The 26587-nt window shown below is 42.3% G+C and overlaps 1 protein-coding gene across 4 annotated transcripts in view; it reads right to left on the bottom strand.

Moving 5' to 3' along the window:
- The window catches only part of Eip75B (Ecdysone-induced protein 75B), a 134073-nt gene that overhangs the window by 6245 nt on the left and 101241 nt on the right, over nucleotides 1-26587 (bottom strand). For 3 of the 4 annotated variants that reach the window (XM_065227011.1, XM_065227012.1, XM_065227014.1), the window contains 2 exons: nucleotides 15828-15972; nucleotides 3136-3371 (listed from right to left, as the gene is read on the bottom strand). In XM_065227011.1, the coding sequence (XP_065083083.1) occupies nucleotides 3136-3371; nucleotides 15828-15972 (381 nt within the window). Of the gene's footprint in view, nucleotides 1-3135; nucleotides 3372-15827; nucleotides 15973-16142; nucleotides 17328-26587 lie in introns of those variants that run through there. The other variant, XM_065227013.1, reaches the window with a different exon arrangement.

Genomic DNA, 26587 nt, shown 5'->3' with positions numbered 1-26587 from the left:
CCAAACGGTGCTCAGTTGCTAGCCCAAGCTATATTATTAAACAAAAATGATTTCTAACTGGAGTTTGCAAAAGTGCAGAATCAATAATAATAAATGCGCACTTTTATGTTGTATCGGCTTGGTGTCTTTTGCGATTTTTTTCGTTATGAACCTGTTGTCAAAAAATCTGACGCAAGTGCTATTTTTCTCAGAGTCTAATTTTATCAATTGACGTTAAAAGTATCATACAAACAAAAGAAAAATCAGCATTCCAAAAACCTTCACCATTCGAAAACTAGGGCTGGCTTGTCGGTGGTTGAGTAGTAAACGTGTCTGATTTCTCACCCCAGTGTGGCTATGTTCAATCCCAGCCGAGGTCGTCGCGATTTTTCTGAGGCGAATTTCTGATCACCTCTTCCTAAACACGGAAGTAAATTCGTTGGTCCCGGATCATGTGTTATTGGGCTAGATAGATTCCAGGTGTGGAAGTCGCATCCTTGGCACTCGATTTTCGTCGGTGATTAATCACCAATGAACCATTGACGCTCGTCGGTGATTGGCACTCGATTGTGGAACAGAGATGGACTTTAAATAAAGGGGAACAAATAAAGCGGTGGCTTTTCCGGTCATTTTGATACAGCTGCAGAAATATTTTATTGGAGGATCGTTGGTTTTTTTTCTTGATATTTTACATACAAATAGACGAGAGAAAAAAAGTAGAAACAAACGCACTAAATAACACATGTTTTATATGAAAAAGTATCGCCATTGAAACCAAGGTAGAATTTTCAAAAGGACGTATCTTCTATTGTAAACAAAGATTTTAGCATCAATTCGTTGAATCTAATAGCTCGCCCAAGAATGTTTATACCACTATAATGTTGGGGATATTTCATTCTATCTTATGGTAGTGTTAGTTATCGTGGAGGAACTAGAAGTTTTGACAAGTTGACGTTTGATTCTTTGATTACAAAAGCAGACACATCTTTAAGAAAAATCATCCTTGAAACATTAAAATAGCCCTAAAATGACTGGAAAGATTTACAAATGATGAAGCTCTGGCATTGACGGTTCGTTTGATGTTTTGTGGTTTATTATATTAAGGAGACTTTCAGCCCGAGGCTGGTTCATATCCGAAAACGGTTCATTTGACTCAAAATCAATCATTCCGCTTCTCCCTTATCCTAGACCCACACAGTAGTGTAAAAGTCCTACATGGAATGAGAGTAACTCAAAATTGCAAAAAGTGACGTTGCTCTGTGATTTTTTAGGAAAATCGAGAAAAAAAAATTACTCAGTCACTCACTAAGTAACGCCACATTTTGCAAAATTTGCAACACACGGGTAAAAATATTGTCAATACTCAAAAGTATTAAGGACCATATTGATGCAAATATTGACGACGAAAAGATTAATGAACATGAAAACGAACAAACAGTTTGATTTCGGGTTTTAATATTTCCAATCATTTTATTATAACCATATTAGCATTAGTATATTAGCATATTCCAATTATTTTATTATCAGCATATTAGGCCTGATCCTGGGCATCTTTTGTCAGTAAAGTTGTCAAAATTTGTAATACCCGTTGGATTATTCCGGTACAAATACCAACGGGTATAGCAAATTTAATGAGGAGCAGCCTTGTATTGTTAACCCACCAAAATTATTGTTGAAAATATTGTTATTCACAATACTTCTGCCGTGTGGGGTACACCTCCAGATTCAGCAAATTGAAATTTAAATATTTTCGAAATAAATAAAATTTGATTTATTTGGTTATTTGAAATATATAGTATTCGAAATAACATGCAAAATCTCCAAGCGCTCAACTTTGAAAGTTGACTTGATTTGTAAATTTCAATAATCTTAGCTGTTCATCACTGCACCGGATATCAACCTTAACGGAATCTTCCATTTAAAACCATTCAAGAACTACCTGATCGGCCCCGACAGAAACGATGAAGGTGACAATTTAGAGGTCCGCTCTCCGCTCACGGGAAGTATCAATATCCCCCCGAAAACCGAAGCCGCTTTAATGCGACATTCAATCGATCGACCGATCATGAACCTGCCCGGCTCGAACTTCAAGTTGACATTCAAAGCCGCGACGTCACTCGATCTCTCCACTCGATATAGCACTATAATATAGAAAGAGAGTCAGGCCAGTCTCTAGTCTGCTACTGTTGTGGCATTTATACACCTCGCAATATGGCATGTGGTAGGTTCTGTTTGCATTCCTCCTCGCTAGAGGCAGAGAGGAGAGAGAGAGAGAGGCGACGTGTTTTTATTAGCAGCAGCAGCACCCCCAGTCATTCAACATGCAGCAGCTCAAGGTCTTATAACCGTATATTCTAGCTCGCTAAATTTATTTCCGCATTATCTGTCTGGCTGTGTGAGTGTGTATTTTTGCCGACGACGTCGCTATCCGTTGCTTGCCACAGCCGCTCGATTATGGCAATAAAAAACAAAACGCTTACAATCGACGCAAATCGCAGCAAGCGGTGCACGTGGGGGCATTCTATCGCAAAACGTGTCCTCCCCTAGGCACGCACCGCAAGGTAGGCTGATGAGCGTTCATCGCCATGGTAATCAGCCTCCATCATCGGATCCCTTCGATTGCTAGTTTCGACGATGCAGCGTGCTTGATATCGGTCACTCAGCGCCGACTGCCTACTTCCGTACAGCATTATAGTTTGCCCGGTCAGTGGATTTTGTGTGTGTCTCTGTTGCTATACTCTACTCGTCTTCAAGGTCAGTAACGAACGACTACTACTGGATCGGTGTTATTACTACTACCGCTGTGGCGTTGGCTGCTGTTACTGAGAGTAAGCTAAGCCGCTCAGCATGACACACAGTGGGGGATACATATCTCTGCTCTCTAGAGTGGTGTGTGCGGACGCGTTCTGACACAAGGAAACGACGACGATATTGAACTTGTTCGCGCGAAGGATGACCTTGAAAATAATTTTCGCAAATGGCTGTCGACGGCAGAGACGGTGCCCTTGGCAACTGGATAAAATCCCACCGGAACAAAAAAAAATACATTTAAATTTTAGAACGACTTGGAGGTGCAATGGTGATTTACGGCAGTTATAACCAAATGCGTCGTAGAATTGTAATTGCTATGGTTATGGAATGGTTTGGAACACTTACCAGAGTAGGCATGGAGTACGAAGGACAATCGCGAGCACGTTGCCGCATTGAAGTAACCTTTTCGCGGGTAAACTCACACGTATCCATGTGCGCTCGCAGAACGGCAGCCAAGAGACGGGGCTGGTCGTCTAGTTCGGTGGCCAGTGCCCGCTGGTTCCCTCGGTTTTGCGTACTTTGCTGCATGGCCGCCAGGATGCGGGCCTTCTCGCGTTTCGGCACTCGACCAAATCTGACCGCTGTAATGATAAGAAAATCGTAAACAAAATATTAGTACAGTTTTAAGCTATGAAAACTTGTTCCTAATAAAAGATCTCTCAACGAACACAGGAAGTCTCATCCCTGGTGGTGACGACCTATTTCCCTCACGAAAAAAAGTATCAAATATCGAGCATTCATAAAAACACGTTGACCTCCTATGACCAAATGTTTGCTCGTAGCAGCACCTGATGGCAGTAGACCATGAATCCTTCAGTTCCAGCCCTGACCGTCAACCACATGACTCATTCAAAAATCATAAAACCGTCGCTTTTAAGCAGCGGTAGACACGGAGCCACAAAAATATCAACAAGGAAGCCTCCAACAGCTAGAGCTACAGCGCACACGGACATGGATTGGTGAAAGGGTTAACCCTGCTCATTTTTTTTTTGCCGAGACTGTTCTTGAGTTTCAGGTCGGAAGCGTCCTCCAGAACGAGCCACTTTTCAATGGCAGTGGTGTTTTGGAGAGTACTCGCTCGTTGTTCAATTTGAATGCACCACAAAGCAGGCTGTGGTGCGAACAAGGATGTTGGCTTGGCCTTTCATTGAACTCGAAGCGAGCAAAAGTCGTCGCCGTTCGCGCACACCTTTTGCGAGATGGACGCTGTGCCATGCGATTTTACGAGGAGCAGTAGCAAAAAAACGAACCATGAGGTCGCTTTCATGGTGCTTTATAACCTAGTTAAGTCAGTCAGTTCCGTGTCAATCGCGTAAAGCGAAAGCCTACTATGATGACCTACTAAACGAGCAGACACGGCGTGGTCGTGTGCGCGCTCGCTCACTCATCTTTCAATCTCCGGTGCGAGGTATGTATCGGCGTGTGTAGGTTGAACGACCCCCATTGAATGGGTATAATAGCATGAGGAGTCCCCAAAAAACCGAAAGCGCACTCTGGTTTAATGACCTTCTCTGAGCTGCTTTAGCTTTTCACTTTTTTTGCGTGCAGACGGCTGGTCGGTGGAATTTTCGGCCACCTCTTTGGCATCAATTTCAATGGAGCTGCTGCACCTGGGACCAGTTGCGGATCAAGCAGAAGGGGGGAGGGGGTCTCGAATTCACTTTCTTTTATCAGACGGCTCAAGCCCCTCTTTAATGCTGATCGAGCGAAAGAGGGTGCAAGTGAAAAGTGAAAAGATACTAGCCCAAAATAAGCCAGTTGTAAAGCGTGTGTTCACACACAGCACAGCACAGCACCGTGCAGAGAAAGAGAGACCAAGATAAATAAAGTAAAAGTGTGTTACTTTCACACGCCGTTCGCTCAGCTGATGCGCTAGTCTGTGCGCTCTCTGCGAGAAAACCGCCGAACGAAAAACGAGATAGGTCCCCCAATGAAAGAGTTCAAATTCGGAACTTGAATCGAACGTCGCCGCGCGCCGCACCGGAAGAGAAGGGGTCGGTCGAATTGATGCAAACGAGTGAAATGGGGGTATGTGTTTAATAGAGAAATTACAAACAGCGCCCATGTAGAAGAAGAGAAAGGAGGAAAAAGCGAAAACACAAACAGATTTGGCCTTTATTTTGACTGCAATATCGTGTGTACGAGGTAGAAGGTCTCGATTCCGATACTGCCGGTGGCGGGGTCTGATAGATTGAAATCAAGGTGTGTGCAGCGTGTAAATTGAAGCGAAGGTGAGAGTGGCATGCTGCGTTTCCGTGTTTCACTTTCGTCAGCCTACCTACACGTTAACTTGAAAGTACCCATTAATGAGTAAAATTTTACCCATTTCAAAGAAAAATTGCTTAACTCAGGTTGTATTCCTATCTATTTAATTAATGAGTAACTTTTTCCCATTAAATATCAATAATGGGTAGCAGATACTCATTAAATGGGTCAATTGTTTATCCATTAATGAGTTTAAACCGCTCTACTTTAAAATGGGTGAAATTTTACTCATTAATGGTTACTTTCAAGTTAGCGTGTACACCCTAGGCCGCCAGTAGCTGCTGTAGAATAGTAGGCTATGCACGAGACGCGTGTGGAACGCAAAACAGGGAAATGCGCAAATCGAGTAGTGGGAAAAGTAGGCAGTGCAAAATGCGTCACACGTGACTGGACGAATTTAGCAAAAAGTGGATTGCTTTCATGACGTCGTGTATGAAAAATGATTTCCAATAAATTATACTCCAGAAAAGGTCGCAATCAATGTCTGTATATCAATCACGCAGATTTGAACGCAATATGTCCTAACCACACTGCACTCTCATAAATTCGCTCACAGTAGGTAGGTTGGCAAAAATGCCAAAGTGAAAAGCATTTTTTATCGGTCGCTTTCTCTGCGTTCCTATCAGTGGCTCTCAGTTGCTCTCTTTTGCTCACCCGGCAAAAATAGCCTGCTTGGATCCAGCGGGTTGGATGGGATGGAAGCGAGATGGCAGAATCAAGGTCAAAGATCACAATTATTCGCACACTTTGGCGTGCTCTGTATTCTCCTCCTAACGAGAGGTCAAGTGCTGGGTCGATGGAATGTGGGTGGTAAAGGCTAACCGCCACTCACGCGTACATCCTATACCCATAACCGGGATCAGCATTATGAGGAAGAGGGAAAGGAAACTTTGCTCTCCAACCTGGATGATGTTAATAGTGAACTGCTCTGCTAGGATGACGGTGGTAGAGTTAGATAAAAAATAAGAAACTTATGTTTCCTTCAACCTACGTGCATTATGATAAGAGACAACTCCCTTCAGGATTCCCTTCAATATTGGTAATTCTTCGCTCATGTTTTGTTTGTTTGCTTTGATTTGTAGACTTCTTTTGCGTCTAAAATTGGAACTTATTCTTTGGTACTATTTTCACTGTTGCTATTTCTTTGCTTTTTTGTATATAGGTATATCCAACTGTACACTTTTACTGCGTTTTCTTCCTTCGCAAACTAGTGCACACTTAACAGGATTATGTCGTCAATTTTTGCAATCTTGTGCTTCTCATATTGTTTCACTTGGAAATTGATTTTCACCGTCATACACGTTGAATTGCGTTTCCAATTCCGATCCATCCAGCAGCGCGCGGCAACAGTAGAAGCAATGAGGAGGAGTGAGATTTATGCGGCACACTCTCTAGTCACAGTAACCCATGCCAGCCAGCCAGCCAGCCAACCAACCAAGGCAACCAGCCAGCACACTTTCACTAGCCGCCGTGTGCGCTGCAAAAGCCTACTTGTTTTCACTGCTCTGCTTTTTCCTCGTGCACATACAGAGACTCTCTCTTCGAGCTCTGGTTGTATCTTTCTTTTTCACTACGCGAGTCGGCTTTTACCAGCTTGTTTTCATTTGCAACTTCACTAATCACAGTAAGCCTGGAGACACGTTTTTGCTTCCATGCAACTATATATATACATATCGATATATATCTTTCGCACACACAGGTTGCTTCTCGATTCAATAGCCTTATCTATTAAAGCAAATACGCAACCGATAGAGATCACATTAACGCTTCCTATAACGCCTAACAAAAAAAAAACTCCCGACGTGCACTTTTTTGGCTCCGAAATTTGTACCCTTGAAAATGTGTTTCCTGTTGTCCTCGAAGGCGAGAGGCAAGACAGAGAGATCGATCGATCGAGATCGCGACGCGATCACGTTTCCACAGCTTTGATCAACTTGCAAGAGCGCACTACTATCCACCGGAGGAGTGACTGCTAAAATGCGACCACCGACATCAACGGACTAACTGTAAAGCTTTGCCTTGTCTTACTGAACACCCAAAGAGCCCTCGCTGCCGATACTCGGTGGTGTACTCAGCACTCCTCGAACTCCCCGCTCACTGCTACACAGAAACAGAGAAACATGGGCTACCACCGCGCTCTCGAGTTCGATATACACAGTATGCGGAAAAAGCCCCAAGCAACAGCCACACATAGGAAAGCTCGCGCTCTCAATGATGGGGAACTCAGTTTATCCAAGGAAGGCATCAACCAGTGTCAAGTCAAGCATTCCACTGACCCTGGAAGCAAAGTCGAACGTCTACTCACTTACCGTGAAGTAGATCAGGAAGATTGTCGATAAGTAGTGAACTTTCTGCTGTGATCTTTTCAGTGGCGATGGCATTCATAGAGAATACTTGTCACTCACTGTGCTGTGCTGTGCTCTCAATTACCAAAATGCACACACACACACACATACTCGATCGCAGCAACCGTCGACGGAGATGGTGACGACGGTGACGCGCACACATTTCTGCGCATCTGGAGTCTCCGCGCTCCGCTGTGGCGAGAGTGTCGTTATAGTTGGCCTTGAACTTATCCGAATTGAATGTTACCATCAGCAACCCATAGATATATGTATACATGTACATCGCACCGAGTGGTTTATTTTTATACCCACATGGATGGCGTACATGCCGGGGGTTCCTGGCTCCTACCTAGTTGTTCTTGATTGCTTTTTTTCGGTGCTAATGTTCTCTTTATTCCTCTGAAGAACTATCCATAAGCATCCACTCCATGCGTCATTAGAAGGAAATTGATTATTCCAGTATTGGGTTATTGCGTTTGACATTGTTTAACCTCAAACCGGAAATTACGTTTCGATTAATGATAATACGAGTCATCTTTCCGCCTACGCTCTTATGTGCAGGCTGGAATTTGAGCGGAATCAAATTACATTCTCGCAAATAACCTCGCCTCCAGGTTAAGTTGGGTTGGGTCGGGTCGGTGCAGCGACATCAGCAGCACAACCAGTGATGACGAGACGAAGTCAGCGGGAAGGACGAGAAAGTGTAGGAGGTGAATAGAAAAAAAAAAACGCTGTCCTTGACTCGTGATAACCTTGATTCACCCCCTATATTTATTTCATGTTTACGCTCGCCTGCTCTTCTTTATATGTAAACGCGAAGCTCAGTTGCTTTGGTAGGAAAACTCGCTCTCGCTCACCACTCGCTCGTGAGTGTCTCCTGTGTTCATGTTCACAGCACACAGCATGCTACGCTGATTGCAGAAATTATGGGAGACTTGCTGGCAGCATAATCAAAGCTCATTCCCAATCGACGTAAGCTTCATGCCGAGGAGAGCTTTCGGCTTCGACGAAGCTTTTGTTGGTTCGAGCAGTGAGCTGTCTGTTGTTGTCCGTGAGAGGAGAGTGTATGAGTGGCTAGATAACATAAGGTCGCCCGTTCGTGCTCGAATGCTTGAACTTTTGTGTGCCGACTGCCGAGCCGTGTCGGTCGGTCAACCGCTTCACGGTTCGACGGAAGTAGAACGTTCTACTCGGTTGAACTCTGGTGCCCACTGATGTGGTGGCTGGGTGAGCGAAGCAGCAAAGTTCGATGACTTGCCAAGCTGTTGAAATGGGGTTGCCATTGGGCACTCGCCTGCTTTGTCGGTTGGTTGGGCAAAATGAGCCCGGAAGCATAGCTAATGGGAGTTATAAACGATTTCCACTTCCACGTGGTCGGTTGAAGGAAAGTTTGTTGACTTTTGCTCTTGCTTTTTACTTGGTATCGTCATATTGCGATTCTTCATCGAAAGTTCTCCTGTGAAATAGTAACCTAAGCTCTGCAGTCATTATTTCGTTATCAACCTCGATGACTTACGTTTTTTCCCCTCGAACGGATAAACATGTGTTACATGAGACCCGCGATATTTCGGTACGTACGTACATAAATATGTGACTCGGTCCGGTTGTAGATCAGCGAGCCGCGTTGGTCGAAACGATTACGACACACCACGTCGTCGACTCATGTAGTTTACTTTATTGCTCGATCGCGCCCCGCATGCATATCCAATCACTGCGAGCGAGAGTGAGAGTGAAGCGAGGTTCCGGTTCGAACCCCATCGGGTGGGAAAAGTGGGCCAATAATTTCGCCTTCCATCTTAACAAACAAAAAATCACGCACTTATGCCAGTGGCGACGAGCGGTTTTTAGTTTTTGGAAAGTATCCAAGCTCGAAACTTCACACCGCTTCTCTTCGGAGCAAGATTTGGTGGGGGGTGCAAAGTGAAATTGTGTCTATGACCTCAGTAAGCCAGGTAGCTCACTCACTCGCTCACTCGCCTGGTTGCTCGTTCGTTACCACTTTCCATTTCACTATAAAATTCGAATATCTCTTCACTCGTCTCTGCTCATTTTGCACGTTGTTTGTGCGGCAGTGGGGATTTTTACATAAAAGCCATCCAAAGAGTTCAGTCACCCCGGTCGGTCCATCGTCGTGTCTGGTCTGAGGCTGAAAGGCATTGTGCAGCAGCGTTTCGAAACGAAATCGAAATTGAATACTTTCACCATCGCGCCCGGTGCGACGCGACGACGTGATGGTTCGGTTTGGCGTTTTCTCCCAGGCTTTGAGGCCCGCCCGGAATCGCCGAAACTAGAGCAATAAAAGCTGTGTAACGAGCGCAAGAAAAAAAAAGTGGAAGAAACCAACACTAAAAGAAAAAAGTGGAAAAAACCAACACTATTGGATCTCTAACGTGTGCGCCTAGTGAGATGATCACGAAAGTAGTTTCACTTTTCATATAAACTGTGTGTCAAAAATTGTCCGTAAGGGCTCAGGGTTGATCAAATATTCAAGATTTACCGTTATTATTATGGACATGAATGGCTGATTGTGTATGAAGTTTGAGCAGTTTCAGTAAAATGCCTACTCTTTCTTGTAAGTTCAATTCACCAAATTCTCTGAAATATTGCTCATTAGGTGTCAACATCAAGATCTTTCATATGCAAATAATTTCACCAAAATTAGTTCACTACGATAAAAATTACAACACGGTAGCTTTTTACTGAAACTTCAAACAGATTCAGCCAACCAAGCCCACACTAATGCCGATAACTCAATAAATACTTAATCAAAAACATATTTGGGCAATAATTTTGAAGAAATTCAATGATCAAAAACGGCAACACTTTGTTGCAGGCCTGAGTTTTTCGAAAAAAAATATGGCCATCCTGCTGCTATGCGGGCAATTTTTCCATACACTGTAACTGAGTTATGTTTGAGCATTTTTCCTTAACTGATAGACTGAAGGGTTGAAGATTTCGAGGAGACCCATAAGGCATGGATACAACCGTTAATTTAAACACATTATTAACAAAAAGAGACTATTTCACAATCGATATCCGTCTCCATTAAAAATGTATAATCCATGGAGACGGACGTACTTTGTGCTTGTTTACAACGACATTTTTATCGTTTTTTTTTTCTAAAGAAGAGCCTAACGTACTATTTGTGCCTGCCCCAAAATATGAAGATTTTGATTCAAGTTAGTGTACAACATCGTCGACTTCCTTTTTATTGATTTGCAGTTTTGAGAGACATTATGCAAGAAATTCCAGTAAGTTATGTGGTTGTGCATTTCCAAATATACATTTTCTCAAGAATATGATCTTATATCGTTCGAAACCATCAAGAAGGAAGTGCAGTTCATTTCATTTGGTGCGATGTCCATAAATTCAAATCCAGTTTTTTCGACACATCATTTCAGATTGCAAAAAGCGCTAGTCATTATAATAGTTTTGCTATTTTACACAAAATGATGCGAACTCTTTGCAGTCTAAAAAGGAAGGTCGAAAAAAATTGGGTTTGACTTTTCCGAAAATGCATCAAAGCTCACTTCAAATTATGCCAAAAGGTCACTGAAACATTTAAACCCGGATAAGAAATTAAGCCACTCCAATGTGCTCCAATTAGCTCACCGCCTTATGCCCCTTAAGTTCCCCCGTAACCATCATCATCATCATCATCATTAATTTCCTTCCCTTTTCCTTCTGCCGCTTTGATTCAACGGTTGCGAGTGTGTGTGGTAAGAGCAATTGTCATGAACCCATTTGAATTTTCCTTCTTCGAGATAACATAGAGCGCACATGTCCCTACCGCCGTGTGTGGTACAATAGAGCACACGCGCGCATACACATACTGCCTCGTTGACCTACAATTGCCAAGCTAGGTGAATAACCTTTGCAGTCAGCAGCAGCGGTAGAAACGACGGCAGCAGCCACAAGCAAAGTAGGCGCAGCACCAGTAGCGAGTGGCTCTCTCTCTTTCTCTCTCTCTCCCCCAAGTGTCTAGCATCAGCTCGCCGAGCATAGCAGGCAGCGAAATGAAAAGTGAAAACGACCGTCATCAACATTGCGCTGAACCGAGTCTGGGGCCGAACGAGAGATCTGGGGAACCTACGTCAGAGAGCCGAGGTGGGAAACTCGAGCGGAGTACCCTGGTGGAGTTCGTTCACCTCGTTCGGCTAGGGCCCAGGGTTCTCTCTCTTTCTTCTCTCTTTTTTATGCTTCTACATTCATGGTGAACGACCTGACAATGATTCCCACTGTCGTTGTGATGAAGCCTAATATCTGTCAAAAAGCCCACAAAATGATTTCCACCTTCGAAAATTTGTGGTCGGAATAAAAGTCCCACAATCGTGAAGAGAAAGTTTTTTTTAAAGCGAAATTCCCACAGCAAATTGATCTAGTCAACCATGCGCCAAAAGGGCTGCCAAGAAGCCCGGACACGTCATCAGAGTCATTAAATGCATTTTTTGTCGGTTGCAAAAGAGCGATGAGGCATTTACGTGCAACAAAGAAATGAAATGATACTTGAAACTGTCGCCCTCGATTTTCGGTACTATACACACCCCGATATGTGAGTGTGCATGAATGTCTGGCGATGGCGTCTTCTTGTTGTTGATTTTTTATGGCTACTCGGTTTCTTAACCTATAAAAAAATGGTACAAAGAAACACAAACAGCACCCTCATTGCAATGAGGAACGATGGGGAGCAGAAATGAGAACACCACACCAACCGAACGAGAAGGCAACGTACCAAACACAGCGTCGAGCAACACATGTGTGTGCTGGTTTTAAGTTTTGAGGTCATTTTCTGCCCAAAAAAATTACCAATCGAATATGACAAAGGCGAAAAGAAAAACTTTATTTGGGTTTAGCCCTAATTTCATAAGAGCGCGCGAATGTGAACGCATGGTGGTCTAGTTTAGAGTTGTGGAGATTTCGCGCATAGTCCTACTACCAACTAGACCGTCGTCGCTCATGATGAATAGCAGGAGCATCTTCTCAGTATCGATATGCTGAGAAGAGGCGCCTGAGTTGATGGTAAAGGTACGGTCACACTGGCATCCGATATCGGACAAGACAATATTTTTTGCGGCGGTATAAGAGAGACAACTAGTACTAGTGTCTCTCTCATACCGCAGCAAAAAATATCGTCTCGTCCGATATCGGATGCCAGTGTGGCCGTACCTTATGCTAACCCAAGCAGCAGGCGGCGAATGGAAGAAGCAAATGGTATAATCTTTTTTCATGAATTGTAAAACAAGTGAACGACCGTGCATGACCGAATTAAGAGTCAACGACATCGCAGCTTGCCTTCGTTTTTCCATACGCTCATTCAACATACTCACCAACACACCCCAGCAGATGGGGCCAACTGGGGAGCATGACGTCTCGTTCTCACATTTGCAATTCGGCCTGCTCGGGTTGCTCGCTGTCTCGCTCGGTCTACGACCCGGAGAGCTTTATGTAAGCGCAGCGCCTGCTATGGGTGTATGAGTGTGGTAGTCCTCTGAATGTTACTTTCGAAAGTAGAAGGCTAGGCGTTCGCTCTATAACATAGGTGCAAGTGAGATAGTAAGACCTACTAGATCGCAGGACTGTCCTATGTGTGCATCGGGTTACTGACCGCGGTTGTTGCTTAGGACAGTTAGACGATCAGTCCCTCTTACCAACCCACCACCCCCGAGGCAGATTTGTTGGAATTTAAATACTGAACTGTGTCGCGTTCGCACTAACCGACAATGACGGTGGTTTGCGTTTTCGTCATTGCTACTATTGTCTGCTGAACAATGACACAAAAATGAGATCTCCATCGTTTGAATGGGTCCTACTTAAAATGCGAACGGTAACTGTGAATTGGGCGTGAATTTAGAAAACGAAAGTTTTCGTGACTATTCAGCTAGAGTAATTGATATGATACAATCATTGCAAATAGAAATTGAACGATAGATTCCAAGAATACCAATGCAGCAAGTTGAATACAAACCATAAATGCTCGATTACAACGTTAAAATGTTATGCATACGAATATCGGGCTGCCCATTTCCGCTTAGCTATGGTGCCAAAAAAAGCATCACATTTGCATGAACCCCTTCCGGCGCTCGTTAGTTGTTGTGTGCCAGTTTTCCACTCCATATTCATTAGATGGTTGGCAATCAAAAGGTGATTGACATTTCTCTCTCCCGCTTTGTTGCGCACCTTTTTTTCTTCGTCAAGAGGTGATTACGAAACAAGAGAAAGTGAAATTTTAGATTTCACACGCACCGCTTTTGAGCGCTCTTCTTCGTCTCCTTACCTTTCGCACCAACACAGACGTACGTGAACGTGCTTTACACGCTTATTTCATAATAGCGCCCGCCGCATTGACAGTCATGTTTGTGTGAAAGCGCCGACGCGCATTGGAAGTAGCGCGCTTCGCTCAACTCAGCAAGCTTTGCCTTAAGGTACGGCCGCACTGGCATCCGATATCGGACGAGACGATATTTTTTTGCGGCGGTATGAAAGAGTAAAAAATATCTTCTCGTCCGATATCCAATGCCAGTGCGGCCATACCTTTATCCTCATTTTTGCACTGTGCACAATGCCTACTTTGATGGAGCGTATTTATTGCACTGCACACACCGCCTCCGAGACGCAAAAATCGAGCTCGAGGACACGGTGGAGGCCTTAAGAAAACCTCCACCGAAAAATATATATACTGAAGAAGTAGTAATCGCGTGGCGCGAGATAAAAAAATAACATGGCACAAATTTAGGAGACAATCGAAATTTGTGTGTGTTTGAAACTTTTGAGCTACTTGCCTAACGATTGAGAGCGTACACACGTTTGCCAGCGACGACGACGACGGCACGGTGGTGCGAAATTACCTTGAAACAGAATGAAACCAGCAAATACCTGCCACGTTCCAAGGTAGATTTGGTGGAGTAGGCATATAAAAATGGAATGCAAACAACATACGATTGGGTCCAGCGCCAACAAGTGTGTCCTCAAACGAAGGTAAAATGCAGCAATAGTTGCATTTGATGGTTTTAGAAATATGATTGAGCAACTTAACGGCTACTTAAGCTTGGAATTTTCAACTATTAAACATTTTCTTTGTTTAACTTGGTTTTTTTTCCTATAAATATATGATAGATAAAATGTTACAAAGTTCCAAAACATACAAAATGTTTCGATATTTTTGTATTGATTTTTAAACAGATCGATAAAGTTTTAAACTATCTTATTGATTTAATAGACATACAATTAGGATAAATATCCTTTAGCGATTGAACATACTTACTTTTTGTTTTGAAATTCCTTCGTATTTAAGGATTCTAAATTCTATACTTTTAGTTTGCAAATTGAGCATAAGAACATATCGCATAAAAACCCTAAATTTATTTCAGGGATAGGCATCTTCAAAATTAGACAAACAAACAGTATAATTTTCCGAGCGAACGGAAATGGTCGTATACATGTGCTGTGCATCGAAATTGAACGACTTTGTCAGGGTGACAATGGACACGAGCGCTATCAAACCTTCGATAAAGATGCAATAAATAAATAAAAAAAAATCAAGAAGAACTCCAACTCGCACCCCATCAAGGCAGTGTGTCAGGGCCTCCAAATTGTGTTCACACAAAAAACGTACGCTCTCGTCATCCCACTTGGATCGGTGGTACGTTTCTTCCATAACCCCCGAAAACACAAAAAAAAAATACACACACATCACCATCGAAGCAGGCCGCAGCTAGCGAACCAGCGAGCGAACGAGCGCGCCACAAAAGCAAGCGAATATTTTTCTGACCTAAATAGAGTTCAAAATGATTATGGCCTAGTTAGACGGTCAATGAACTTCGCTTTAGCCTCGACGTCGCTTGGCACTGTGCTGCTACCGCTGATGCTGTTGGTTGTTTTGTTCGTGGTGGTGGTTGGGGTGGTCTGTGTCGCTATATCACTTTCTATTGCGCACACTCGCAATGGGTGGGACAGAGAAGCCTGATTGGTTGGCAATGAGTTGAAGCGAGACAGAATTGCTCAACATACAGCGATACAGCGTACAATGTCGATAGGACAGGGTAGGCTGTGTGTGAGTGCGCGCGCGATGTCGCGATTGAGCCATGGCATACTCTGACGACGGACAAGAGGCGCAGGGCTGCTGGCAACTTGCTCAAGGGGGAGACCCTGGGAGCGACAAATAGCGGAATTTGCGTTCGATGCACAGCGCAGAGAGGAGGGGACCGTGAAATTGTTGCAACAATACGCGAGATTTTCGGGCTACTTCGATCAATATCTCTGATATGGATGTGTGTTGAGATTTGCTTCTCAGAGGCTTATTAGAAATTCAAGGACTTGTTTACCCTGACAACACGGTCACGTAGCGCTTTTTTCGTGCCACAAGAGCATGGAAATGTATTAAAATCGAAGGACTCGATTACTTAAATGTAGCTTACAACTATTACTCACCGTCGCGGCTCATTCCAACAGCGATGCATTTTTTCAGCCTACAATACTGACAGCGATTACGGTTTATTCGTAGTATACTACACTGCTGGTTTTTAGTACAAGGGCGATACTGAATTTTCTGCTGAATCGAGCGCCTGAAGAAGCCCTGTGAATGAGCGAGAAAGAGAACGTATTAATTCGAAGGTTGACCACCAGCCAACTACTAGTTGGTAACTATGGTAAAGAGTGTGAACTGAAGAAACAAAATAAAAAGGAGGTTGCTGAATGGGAAGGCGTCGTAGGTAATGGGTATTATAAGGAGTGAGGTGAACGTACATGATCTTCGCATAGGTTCTCCTCGAACTGCTTGCAGAGATCATTGATCAGATTGTCAGAGCAGCAGTCGCTACTGCTGCCATTGGAGCTGCAACTATTGCTGCAACTGCTGTCGTCACTGGCGGGCTCCGGAGACGCAGACAGCGACGAATGATCAGAACTCTGGGAGGACTCTCGACTCCGACAGCCACCGGAGTGCTGTTTGTGTGGCTGTTCATTGAGTATGGCACATTGACTGACGCCTTCTTCCTGCTGCTGAGGTTGAATCTGGTCTAATGATGGGGAAGAGTTCTGCTCACGGTCCCGCCCGCAATCACTAATCCACTCTTTGGCGATCGTGGTCTTCTTCCACGGACAAAAATCAATTTTCGGTGTCGTTTTCATCTTCACCGTTGGAGGATCTTCTCTCGATTGACTATCGGTACTGGGACCACTTCCAGCACCGGAACTACTTTCTAACACACATTTTTTCGATTCCTCCTTAGGAACCACTACAACTTGATTACATTGATTAGGACTACTACTGCTAGTACCACTGTCACCAGCACTTCCGCCGTTGAAGGGGTTAATCTTATTCAAATTTGAACTATTTAGAGGAGCGGATTCGAGAATTTTAACTAGTGCACTATGTGCCCTCTTGAGGCTCTGGCTGTTACTGCTACTCCCGCTGGTGCTGCTACTGCTGCTGTTGTTGTGGCTGCTCTTGTTATTGGTGACGACAACGATGTTGGAACTATTGCTATCATTCTTTAAACTACACTGACTGCTTGGAACTTTCAGACTTTTCTCAGTCTTGAGCGCCGCCGACGATTTTTCGTTACTGGCGGGCTCCTGCTGCACTGCACATCCCATTTTTTCCGTTTTCAAATTCAGACTTATCTCTGTTGAACTGACTTCAAGTCTTTCGTGGAGCGCGCGAATTTTCTTCCACCAAACTTATTGCACTTCGATATTCCTTGGATTTTTATTCCTGGGCCATGATTTCCCGCCTAACACTTTCTGCACTCTTTGACCTTTTGACAGGGTGAAAATTTGAGGTATATCTCTGAGACGCACAGACGACGCACTAGCAACGACGACGGCGACGACAACGACTACGACGACGGCTTGCGACGACTTGTGGCAGACGCTCTCTCACTTCGAGACGGACGATGCTCACATTCCAGAGTTTAATTTGCGAATGAAACTCGATGAAAACAACTCACACTTAGCGCTGTGAGCTCGCTGGCTCTGTGTGTGCGCGCTGGTCCCCGAGTAGTTTGTTTTCGATCGGGCATCGCTGTGTGTGTAGTTTGGCATTGGCAGGTCTCTTTCCTTCGTGCGCAATGCTCCACCGAGACGAGCCTCTTGCTCTAGCTCGGGGTAAAATGATGCCCTACCACCGTTATTTCTGCTGCTGTAATGCTATTTCCACCGTACACATTGAAAGCCGCATAGCGCCGCTGTGTGGCCCCTGTCGCCCGGATCTGGCTCACCAGCTGTGTGCAACACCAGCCCCAGCTATCCTAGGTCGATCACACGTCGTCGATTGGGGGATTCGTTCGATGATGGTCGAATACTAGTGATGGGGTTTTGCAGTTACTTTGGTGAAAATTGGTACATACTTGAAAAGTACGGTGCGTCTCCATTGGAGGACGATACATGGTGGTACCAAGGGACTCCATGGCTTTTTTGAAGAACCGTATTTTTCTACAACTTCTGCAACTGCAACCCATGTGTCGTAAGATGTCAAAGTGACCTAAACGCCACCATGGTAAATTTTCTTTTTTCACCATTATTCGAGTTCTGCATCCTTAATGACACCCACCAAACATGAAGATTATTATTTTTAGCTTCGTTTAGATCATATTTAACAGATCCAGTAATAATCTTGTAAATTTTCGTAATCATACCGGTGTTAAACAAAAATCTCTGTTTTTTTTAACAAATTCGCAAATTTATTAAATGGATTTATATCACATTGTCATCTCACGCAGTCCAGCCGGACCGCAATTGATCTTTTCAAAAACCGCCAGTTTGGGCTAGGAGGGAAATCATTTACAATAGAATCGTATATCAAATTATCGTTTAAATAACAGTCAGGATTTCTTATGCATTTACACGTACCCTTACCCTTATAAATGTTCTACACCACTTGCTCATACTTGAATGAAGAATCATGTTTTCTTTAGACTGCAGAATTATAATATATTGAATACCACACAAAATTCCCACCACAGATAAAAATTATGAATTTTAATTGTGATGTAAACATTCATTCACGTAAACTTGTATTTCATTTCACGCAACCGAGCAACTTGAAAACAATGTTGTTTACAAAGATGGGCTTTTGTATACAATATTTGCAACATTGCATGAAATGTGTCAGAACTTTATATGATATATAATGTAAACGTATATGACATGTGACGCTCCATTTATGTACATCATATTGAATTTACACTACTTTTTCGAACTGTGTAGGTATTAGCTTTCTAGTATGAAGCGATTTTAAAAGCTGTAATTTCCATACTAGCCTGGAAAATACTTACTGACTGTAAAAAAAGTAAACATGAAAATGGCTGAAAAAAGGTCCAAAAAGCCTTGAATGTCTATAGCGTGTCAAAAGGATAAGATTGCCTTAAATACACCAATATCACCCTTAAAAATCACAAAGGCACCGGTGTTAAAATGCCACAATATTCTGAAAAAAATCACATTAAACGCAATAATTGCAAAGAAAAGCACATAAAAATGCAATATAGGGGAAATTGATGTAATGTCGGTCTAAATGCCCTTAATTTTGGACCCATACATAAATTCAGCAATCGACTAAATTTTTCAATAGCGATTAAAAATATGCATTAGTACCGTCCCAATGACGTGTTCATCTAGATAAAATTGATAATAGAAGATTTTTAGCGATGGGCCCAATCTTAGATCCATAGGCCAACATTAGAGCTATTTCCCCTATTACCTTAAAATGCTTGCACGGGTTCAAAGAGACCCAACCATTAATTGTCCTAATTACCATTAAAACGCCTAACAAACAAAGAAACCAAAATAAAACCACTAAGACGCTAGACAAGAAGACTTCTAACAATTTTAGTTCTATCGTGGCTCTATAGAGGTTCATAAAGCTTAGAGATAGCCTTGTAATGTTATAATGGTCCTGTAAATTTAAAAAGTACCTTACAGCTCCAATGTGTGACAAATGTCCCAAAAATGCCAAAAAAAAACCGCTTTGAAATGCAGAAAAACGTTGAAAATTTTCAATATAGCCCACCCAAGTAACAATCTCAGTGCCTTTCAGGTTGATTGGAGTTTCATTAATGTTTTATGAGGGCAAAAATTATTCCATTTAGTTTTATTAAGTAATGAACAAAAGTTGTTTACTTATATGACACTGTAAAGGGTGATACGGTCAAAATTTGGTCAATATCAACTTGACGTATTTCTTTCAATTTTGCATTTAAAAAACCTGAACACCCCTCATTTTGAAGGTGTGTGTGTGTAGAATGTTGCTCCTATTTTGATTTTGGAATTCACTCTTCAGTTGTCAAAATGCCGTCCAAGCAAGAAGAGCAGCGTATCAAAATTTTGCTCGCGCATCGCGAAAATCCGAGCTACTCGCACGCAAAGTTGGCAAAATCGCTAAAAGTTGCCAAATCAACCATAACAAATGTAATTAAAGTGTTTGGGGAACGTTTGTCGACAGCCAGGAAGTCTGGATCGGGGGGAAATCGAAAACCGGAAGCCGCTGAGACGACAAAGAGAGTTGCCGGTAGTTTCAAGCGAAACCCTAACCTCTCTCTCCGAGATGCCGCAAATAAGCTGGGTGTATCGTCTACAACCGTGCATCGAGCCAAAAAACGAGCCGGACTATCGACTTACAAGAAGGTATTGACTCCAAATCACGATGATAAACAAAATACGACGGCCAAAGCGCGATCCCGGAGGCTGTACACGACGATGCTGACGAAGTTTGACTGCGTGGTAATGGACGACGAAACCTACGTCAAAGCCGACTACAAGCAGCTTCCGTGACAGGAGTTTTATACGGCAAAAGGAAGGGGAAAGGTAGCAGATGTTTTCAAGCACATGAAACTGTCAAAGTTCACAAAGAAATATCTGGTTTGGCAAGCCATCTGTACCTGTGGCTTGAAAAGCAGCATTTTCATAGCTTCCGGGACTGTCAACCAAGAAATTTACGTGAAAGAGTGTTTGAATAAACGTCTGCTGCCTTTCCTGAAGAAACACGGTTGTTCCGTACTGTTTTGGCCGGATTTGGCATCTTGCCATTACGGTAAAAAGGCCATGGAGTGGTACGCCGCCAACAACGTGCAGGTGGTTCCCAAGGACAAGAACCCTCCCAACACGCCAGAGCTCCGCCCAATTGAGAAATACTGGGCTATTGTCAAGCGGAACCTAAAGAAGACCAAAAAACTGCTAAGGGCGAGCAGCAGTTCAAGGCAAACTGGCTTTCTGCGGCGAAGAAGGTGGACAAGGTGGCTGTACAAAATCTGATGGCAGGGGTCAAGCGTAAGGCCCGGCAATTCGGATTTGGAAAAGCGGAAGTCTAACTGAATATTTTTCCTAAATTTTATACTAATTGAACTCGAAAAAGAAATTTAATTTGATTTTTTAAATAAACGATTTCACCGATTTACACGCGTTTTCCCTTGACCAAATTTTGACCGTATCACCCTTTATATCGAATCAAGTGGGACATGTCCTACACACAAAAATACCTGAGTGGGACCGTCAAAGCTTTGTCCCATCCACGATTTTATAACGAACATAGTTAAAAACCTGAATTAATCCTCCAATAATAAAATCTGACCCTTCTTATTAATAAAAATTTCGACTAAAGTGTTCAGACGATGAGAAAAGATTGATGAATTCTCATGTGATTTAAGGTTACGCTTGATGGCAATGTTGGCCCTAAGTAGCTAAAAACTGGGGTCGGGAGTTCCCATAACATGGTCGGCTGTGGCCAGTATAGTCCTGTGCAGGCATGGAAAATCATTTGCATTCATTTCATACATTCATTTACATTCATTTGCCTCTAACTTTTTTCATCAACAGCATTCCGCAAAATGATGTATAGAGCTTTTGTAGGTTTTGTTATTAGCTACAAGTTTTACTTATAATGCAGATCTGTATCTCTTATGCATCGCGAACTAGAGCGGGCAGAACTTGTTACTGTTTTTCAGTGAATGTAAAATACATTCACTGAAAAACAGTTGTGGCCTCTGTTCGCTCTGCTTCGTCTTGCATATGGGATACGGATTTGACTTGTTAACAAAAGTTGTAGCTAATAACAAAACTTATAAAAGCACCATACATCATTTTGCGGAATGCTGTTAAAGAAAAAAGTTAGAGGCAAATGAATGTAAATGAATGCACGAAATGAATGCAAATGATTTTCCATGCCTGGTCCTGTGCTCTGCGTATTACTATCATTGTACTGTATTAAGACGCCCACATTCATCAGGATTTAAGACGCCCACATTTATCAGGATTCAAGATCAAAATTCAATTTTTGAAACATATTTTAGCATGTGATAAATTAAAATTTTGGTAGGTTTTTTACCCGGTTCATATCTCCCGTGTAAAAAAGACCTGAATATATTGCTCAAATTTTACGAAATCTCGGAATTAGATTGAGAATGCTATACAAAACAACTTTGTCCAAGACTGCAAATCGTTTTGATCTTTGTACAAAAAGTTAATAATATTTCACACGTACCTACAAGCTCATATAGCTATAGGTGTAGGTATGCGCAGAGCAATAGGTCTAAGTTAATATAATAATAACTTTTTTCTAAGAAGTCTAATCGATTTTCAGTCTTCGACAAAGTTGTTTTGCATAGTATTTCCAATCTATTGGAAATTTAGTAAATTTAGTAAATTGAGTGAAATTTGAGCAATATTTGAATTTTTGGCAATCAAATGAATAGGTTCATTCCGTTTCCCATGCTTTTTCTCATACAAAATTTAAAAATCTACTGCAAATCCAGATCATAACCAAATTTGTTCAAATTCGGCACCACTATTGGAGACCTCAACAATCATTGGAAGAGCAGTGAGGAACAAAGAGTTGCGATCCACCATACAAACTTGAAACACCATACTATGCGTGTTCCGGGAGCTCCCAAGGTCACTTTCTAACTTGGACATGAATTATCGTTGGTACCTATTTATAGCGCCCAAAGTTAAATTTCCGTTTCAGGAGAACAATCAAAATGTGACATTGATCGATATTCTTCTAGAGACTTGTGGTATTACATTTAAAAAGTTAATTGAATGCAGACAGAATTCAATTCAGTTAGAAAACAATTACAGTCAATTCTCCAAAACTCGTTATTTTCTGTAACAATGGATTCAGTTCAGATTTGCAGTCTCTTACGTTTTTTAAAATATGTTATGTCACATTTTTTTTTAAATTTAAAAGATTAAAAATTGTTATCAAATATGTTTTGGCACTTCATTTTTGAAGCCCCCTTATTAAATCTAAAATCGTTATTTTTTACAACATAAGAGAAATATTCAATAATCAACGTAAAACGTCATCAAGGCCTTCCATGCCTACAAAATATGCCCAAGGCGAACCAGCCAATGGCTGAAAGCCTTGTAAATAAAGGAAAAAAAAAAAAAAAAAAAAAAAGCCTACAAAATAGTTTAAAACAGTTTTGAACAGGTTTTAAGCGCATTGTAGAGAGCAAATTATGAAATGCAAATGCGAAGAGCTAAACAAATAAGAAATGCAAATGCTATAAATCTTAAATCGGGGTTTTCGCAGCTTCCTACAATATGGGCCCGCTGGTCTCTATGCAGTTTGATTATGGTTTTGTGCAGAAGCACTGATAGTACAACCACAGACAAACAGACACTCGTAAGATGTTCTTCAAACCCGCATTTAATGACATACAAAACGACAAAAAAAGTAATTTGGAGATGAACTAGCTAGTGGCTAAAAATCTACTTAATAAATACTAAATATACGGATTGAAATGAAACTCTCAAAACAAAACCACCAAAACTGAAAGGGGTTTTATTTGGAACCAAGCACCTATCTTGACGAATTTTATTTATTTTAGTTTCGAAGTGATTTTCCTTGTGAATTTATCAATTTCCCTACTTTGTCCCGGTGTTTCCTGATGAAAATGATATCACTTTTTTTTCTGGTAGACTTGCCACCCTGCGATATGACGTGAACAGAAATAATTATGTAGGTTTTAGGATATCCTTTACAGCTTCACAGTTGTAGCATGTAAGTTTTGGCTTATAATGTAAATGTATTTAAAAGTTTAAAAAATATGTATGACTTCATTGAACAAGACATGATTGCATTTTGGGTTCGTCGCTTGATATTTGTTCTCCATGATTTTAATAGTTTTCAATAATTAATTGCATCTATGTAACTTATAATAAAAGGTAAATGTTTTTTTAGACCTATATGATAATATTTAATTAGGAATTGAAGAAATTGTGGAACATGAAATGTCTAACAAATTGTTGTTAATTTTGTTGACATTCAACTTCACATCTCTACATTTCTCAAAAGCATACCCACACACTTAGTAAAACATAATTTTGCACGGGGCGAAATTTATTTTTTACGCAAAGAATGAAGCAAACATGGCATTTACAATAAAGAGCTTTGAGACAAAAATACGCTTGAATTAAAGTGAATTTCATGTCTTGTATTCTTGTTAAAACTAAAGTCATAAGTGTCGCTCGTGTATAATTCAGTCCCAGTGTATCGAATGAAGCATGTTTTTTTTCGTAGTATGCAGTTATAGAACGATAGTAAAAGATGATTTTCTGGACTATTGCGATGATCCCTTCAAGTTGAATCCCATTTATTTGATATTATATAACTCGATCCACAGTGTTAGTGAGATATTTCGGTAAATGACACTTCCATTTCGTAATCAAGCGCAAATATGAACGAAGTTGGTATTTCATCCATTATTTCAAGCATGAGTGCCATTCACTGAACAAAATTTTGTGATTTGATGTGTCTGCTACGTATTTACACTATCTAATTAGAAATTCGAACTTGATGTTTACAGCCGAGAGTATATTGCATGCCGTGAACTCGATCTTTCTATGACTCGATGGTTCTTTGAAAGTCGACATTATTTGCAGAATCGAAAACAAAGCTTGCCTCTACAGGCACGTGTCTCGACTAAAGACACACCCTTTTTTTGTGAGATCCCAATATCGACATATTTTAAGGTCATTCGCTTCATGCGAAACTCTTATGCCATTTCAAGTGACCATCTCAAGCCACTTTCGACCAGTGCAACCCAACCCCGCTGTCGTTTGTGGGTTTCTAGTAGCCGCGAACGAGACACACGATCGCTTTGCTGTTTGCTGCCGCTGGCCGGTCCGGATAGTAGTTTGCTTTTTAACAAAGCAACTACCCAGCAGCGAAGCAAAGGCAAGGCGCGCAGTTCAACGACCTGTCATTGCCGTCGCTGCAAACGAGCCTTTCCACTCCAAACACCACCCACCACCCACTAGCTCTCAACTCACCCTCCACAACTCTGGTCGCCCAGGGCCCGCCATCAGATCGGCAGTAACCTCACATAAGCATGCAAACACTCGCTGGTTGCTCGCTCACACAAGCAAAGGCAGGCAAGGTTTTTATTTTTTGGTTACTCTCTACCCCGATCACCACCCACCCATCACCCAAACTACCCTGTTGCTGCAGCTGCTCGAGCTACTACGATCATGGCTCACTCGTACGAACACACGAATACGAAGACAACCGCCAAATGTAGCAGCAGCAGCAATAGCAACAGCAACAACAGCGGCGGCCATCGCTTGAAAACGGAACGGGGTTGCACGTTTCGAAAAAGCAACACACAGAGCACAAACAGAAAGACCTCGTGCCGCGCGCGCTCTTTCGCTCCTTGGCTTTGGTAGCTGTTGGCTCGCTCGCTTCAGTCAGCCAGTCAGTCAGTGTATGGGTTGCCCTCGGAATGTGGCGCTGTGTTGGTAGGTTTTTTCGTGACCCAGTTTCTGGTCATCTACCCCGGCTGCTCGACGGCGAACCAGACCTGCTCTGGCTCTGTGGGGTGAGGAATGAACGTTTCACGAAGGGGTTGGCCGGGGCCGGGTCGACTCCGACTGGCTGCTGCTTTTCAGTGTGATTCAGCCGTGGTTATTGCTTTATTAGCGAACGTCGTCGTCGTCGTCGTAGTAAGAGCGAGTGAGGGTGCTACCTACTAGCAATACCTAGTATCGCTCTATCTAGCTCTAGCCGTGACTGCTTAGTGCGGCGACTTGGCTTAAGCCAAGCTAGTGGAAAGTGAGAGGAATTCACAATACGAGCACTGCGCGCACAACGACGACCACGGACAAATCTCGAAGGAGATCAAGCGGTGTAGAAATATGGAGCCTAAGTCACTCTGCAAGAAGAATGACGAAAATCGCACTCGCACACGGTCGTCATCGATCGATGAGGTGCGATGATGATGACGGTCCCTCCAACCAGATGAGGGCGAGGAGGCAGAAAAAAACAAGACCTAATCATACCCCGTTATGCATCATGGCTACTACGACGGACGACGGTGCGAAGAGATGATGGAACACAAGTCAATTGTGTTGTGCATAGGAAAGCAAGGCACTCTATGTTACTAAATTGGACTGTGACGAATTGTCAACGAATTTATGAAAATGACTAGGAGATTCATTGCTCGGGTTGCGTATTGATGCGTGCGGTTGAGAGCAGGGTGTGGGCGAAGAGGGTTTTTGAGTGATGATGGGTGTTTTTCTCGCTAGCCTTTAATGGCCATCACTTTGGGAATTAGTTCAATTTAGGGTTCGTTCATTGTCCTCTTGCTGGTGCTGTAGAGACTGAAGAGCTATTTTCTTAGATGCAGATCATTGATTAGATAACCGTTGTTTTCTAATCGAGAAGAAACTTGAGGATCATGTTGAATTATTTAAACTTAAACTCACATCACATTCAATGTGCAGGGCTGGTAGCAGGTCACTTTTTAGTGACTAGGTCACTATTTTGAAGTCAGTCACTAAAAAGTCACTTTTTACACCAAAAAGTCACTTAACTCACTATTTCCCTAAAAATAGTCACTAAAGTCACTTTTCCCATGTGAAAAATATCATAAAAATGTTTAAATTTAGTACTTGTGCCTGAGGAAGTCTACAGTAGAAATATACATATCTGTCTAAAAATAAACAATTATAACCAGGTTGCCCCGGAAAAATTCAAGGAATTTCAAAGCACTTGAAAATGCAAAAAACCTCGAATATAACTTCCTTTTTCCAAAAATATATTCTGAACCTTGGAAAATTTTCAAGGATACTGTTCTGTGCTAGATTTCTACGAAAGTCTCATGTAAATCTAGGTGCTCTGAGGGCCGATTAGTTCACCTTCGTTTAAATATTAAACCAGGTTTAACCATATAGTTAAAACTGGTTAAGGCATA

The sequence above is a fragment of the Ochlerotatus camptorhynchus genome, unplaced genomic scaffold, assembly GCF_037179485.1.
Source record: "Ochlerotatus camptorhynchus isolate MF236.1 unplaced genomic scaffold, CSIRO-AGI_Acam_v1.1 ptg000265l, whole genome shotgun sequence".
Lineage (NCBI taxonomy): Eukaryota > Metazoa > Arthropoda > Insecta > Diptera > Culicidae > Ochlerotatus > Ochlerotatus camptorhynchus.
The sequence above is the reverse complement of the archived record's forward strand: the minus strand, read 5'-3'. Positions and strand labels throughout refer to the sequence as shown.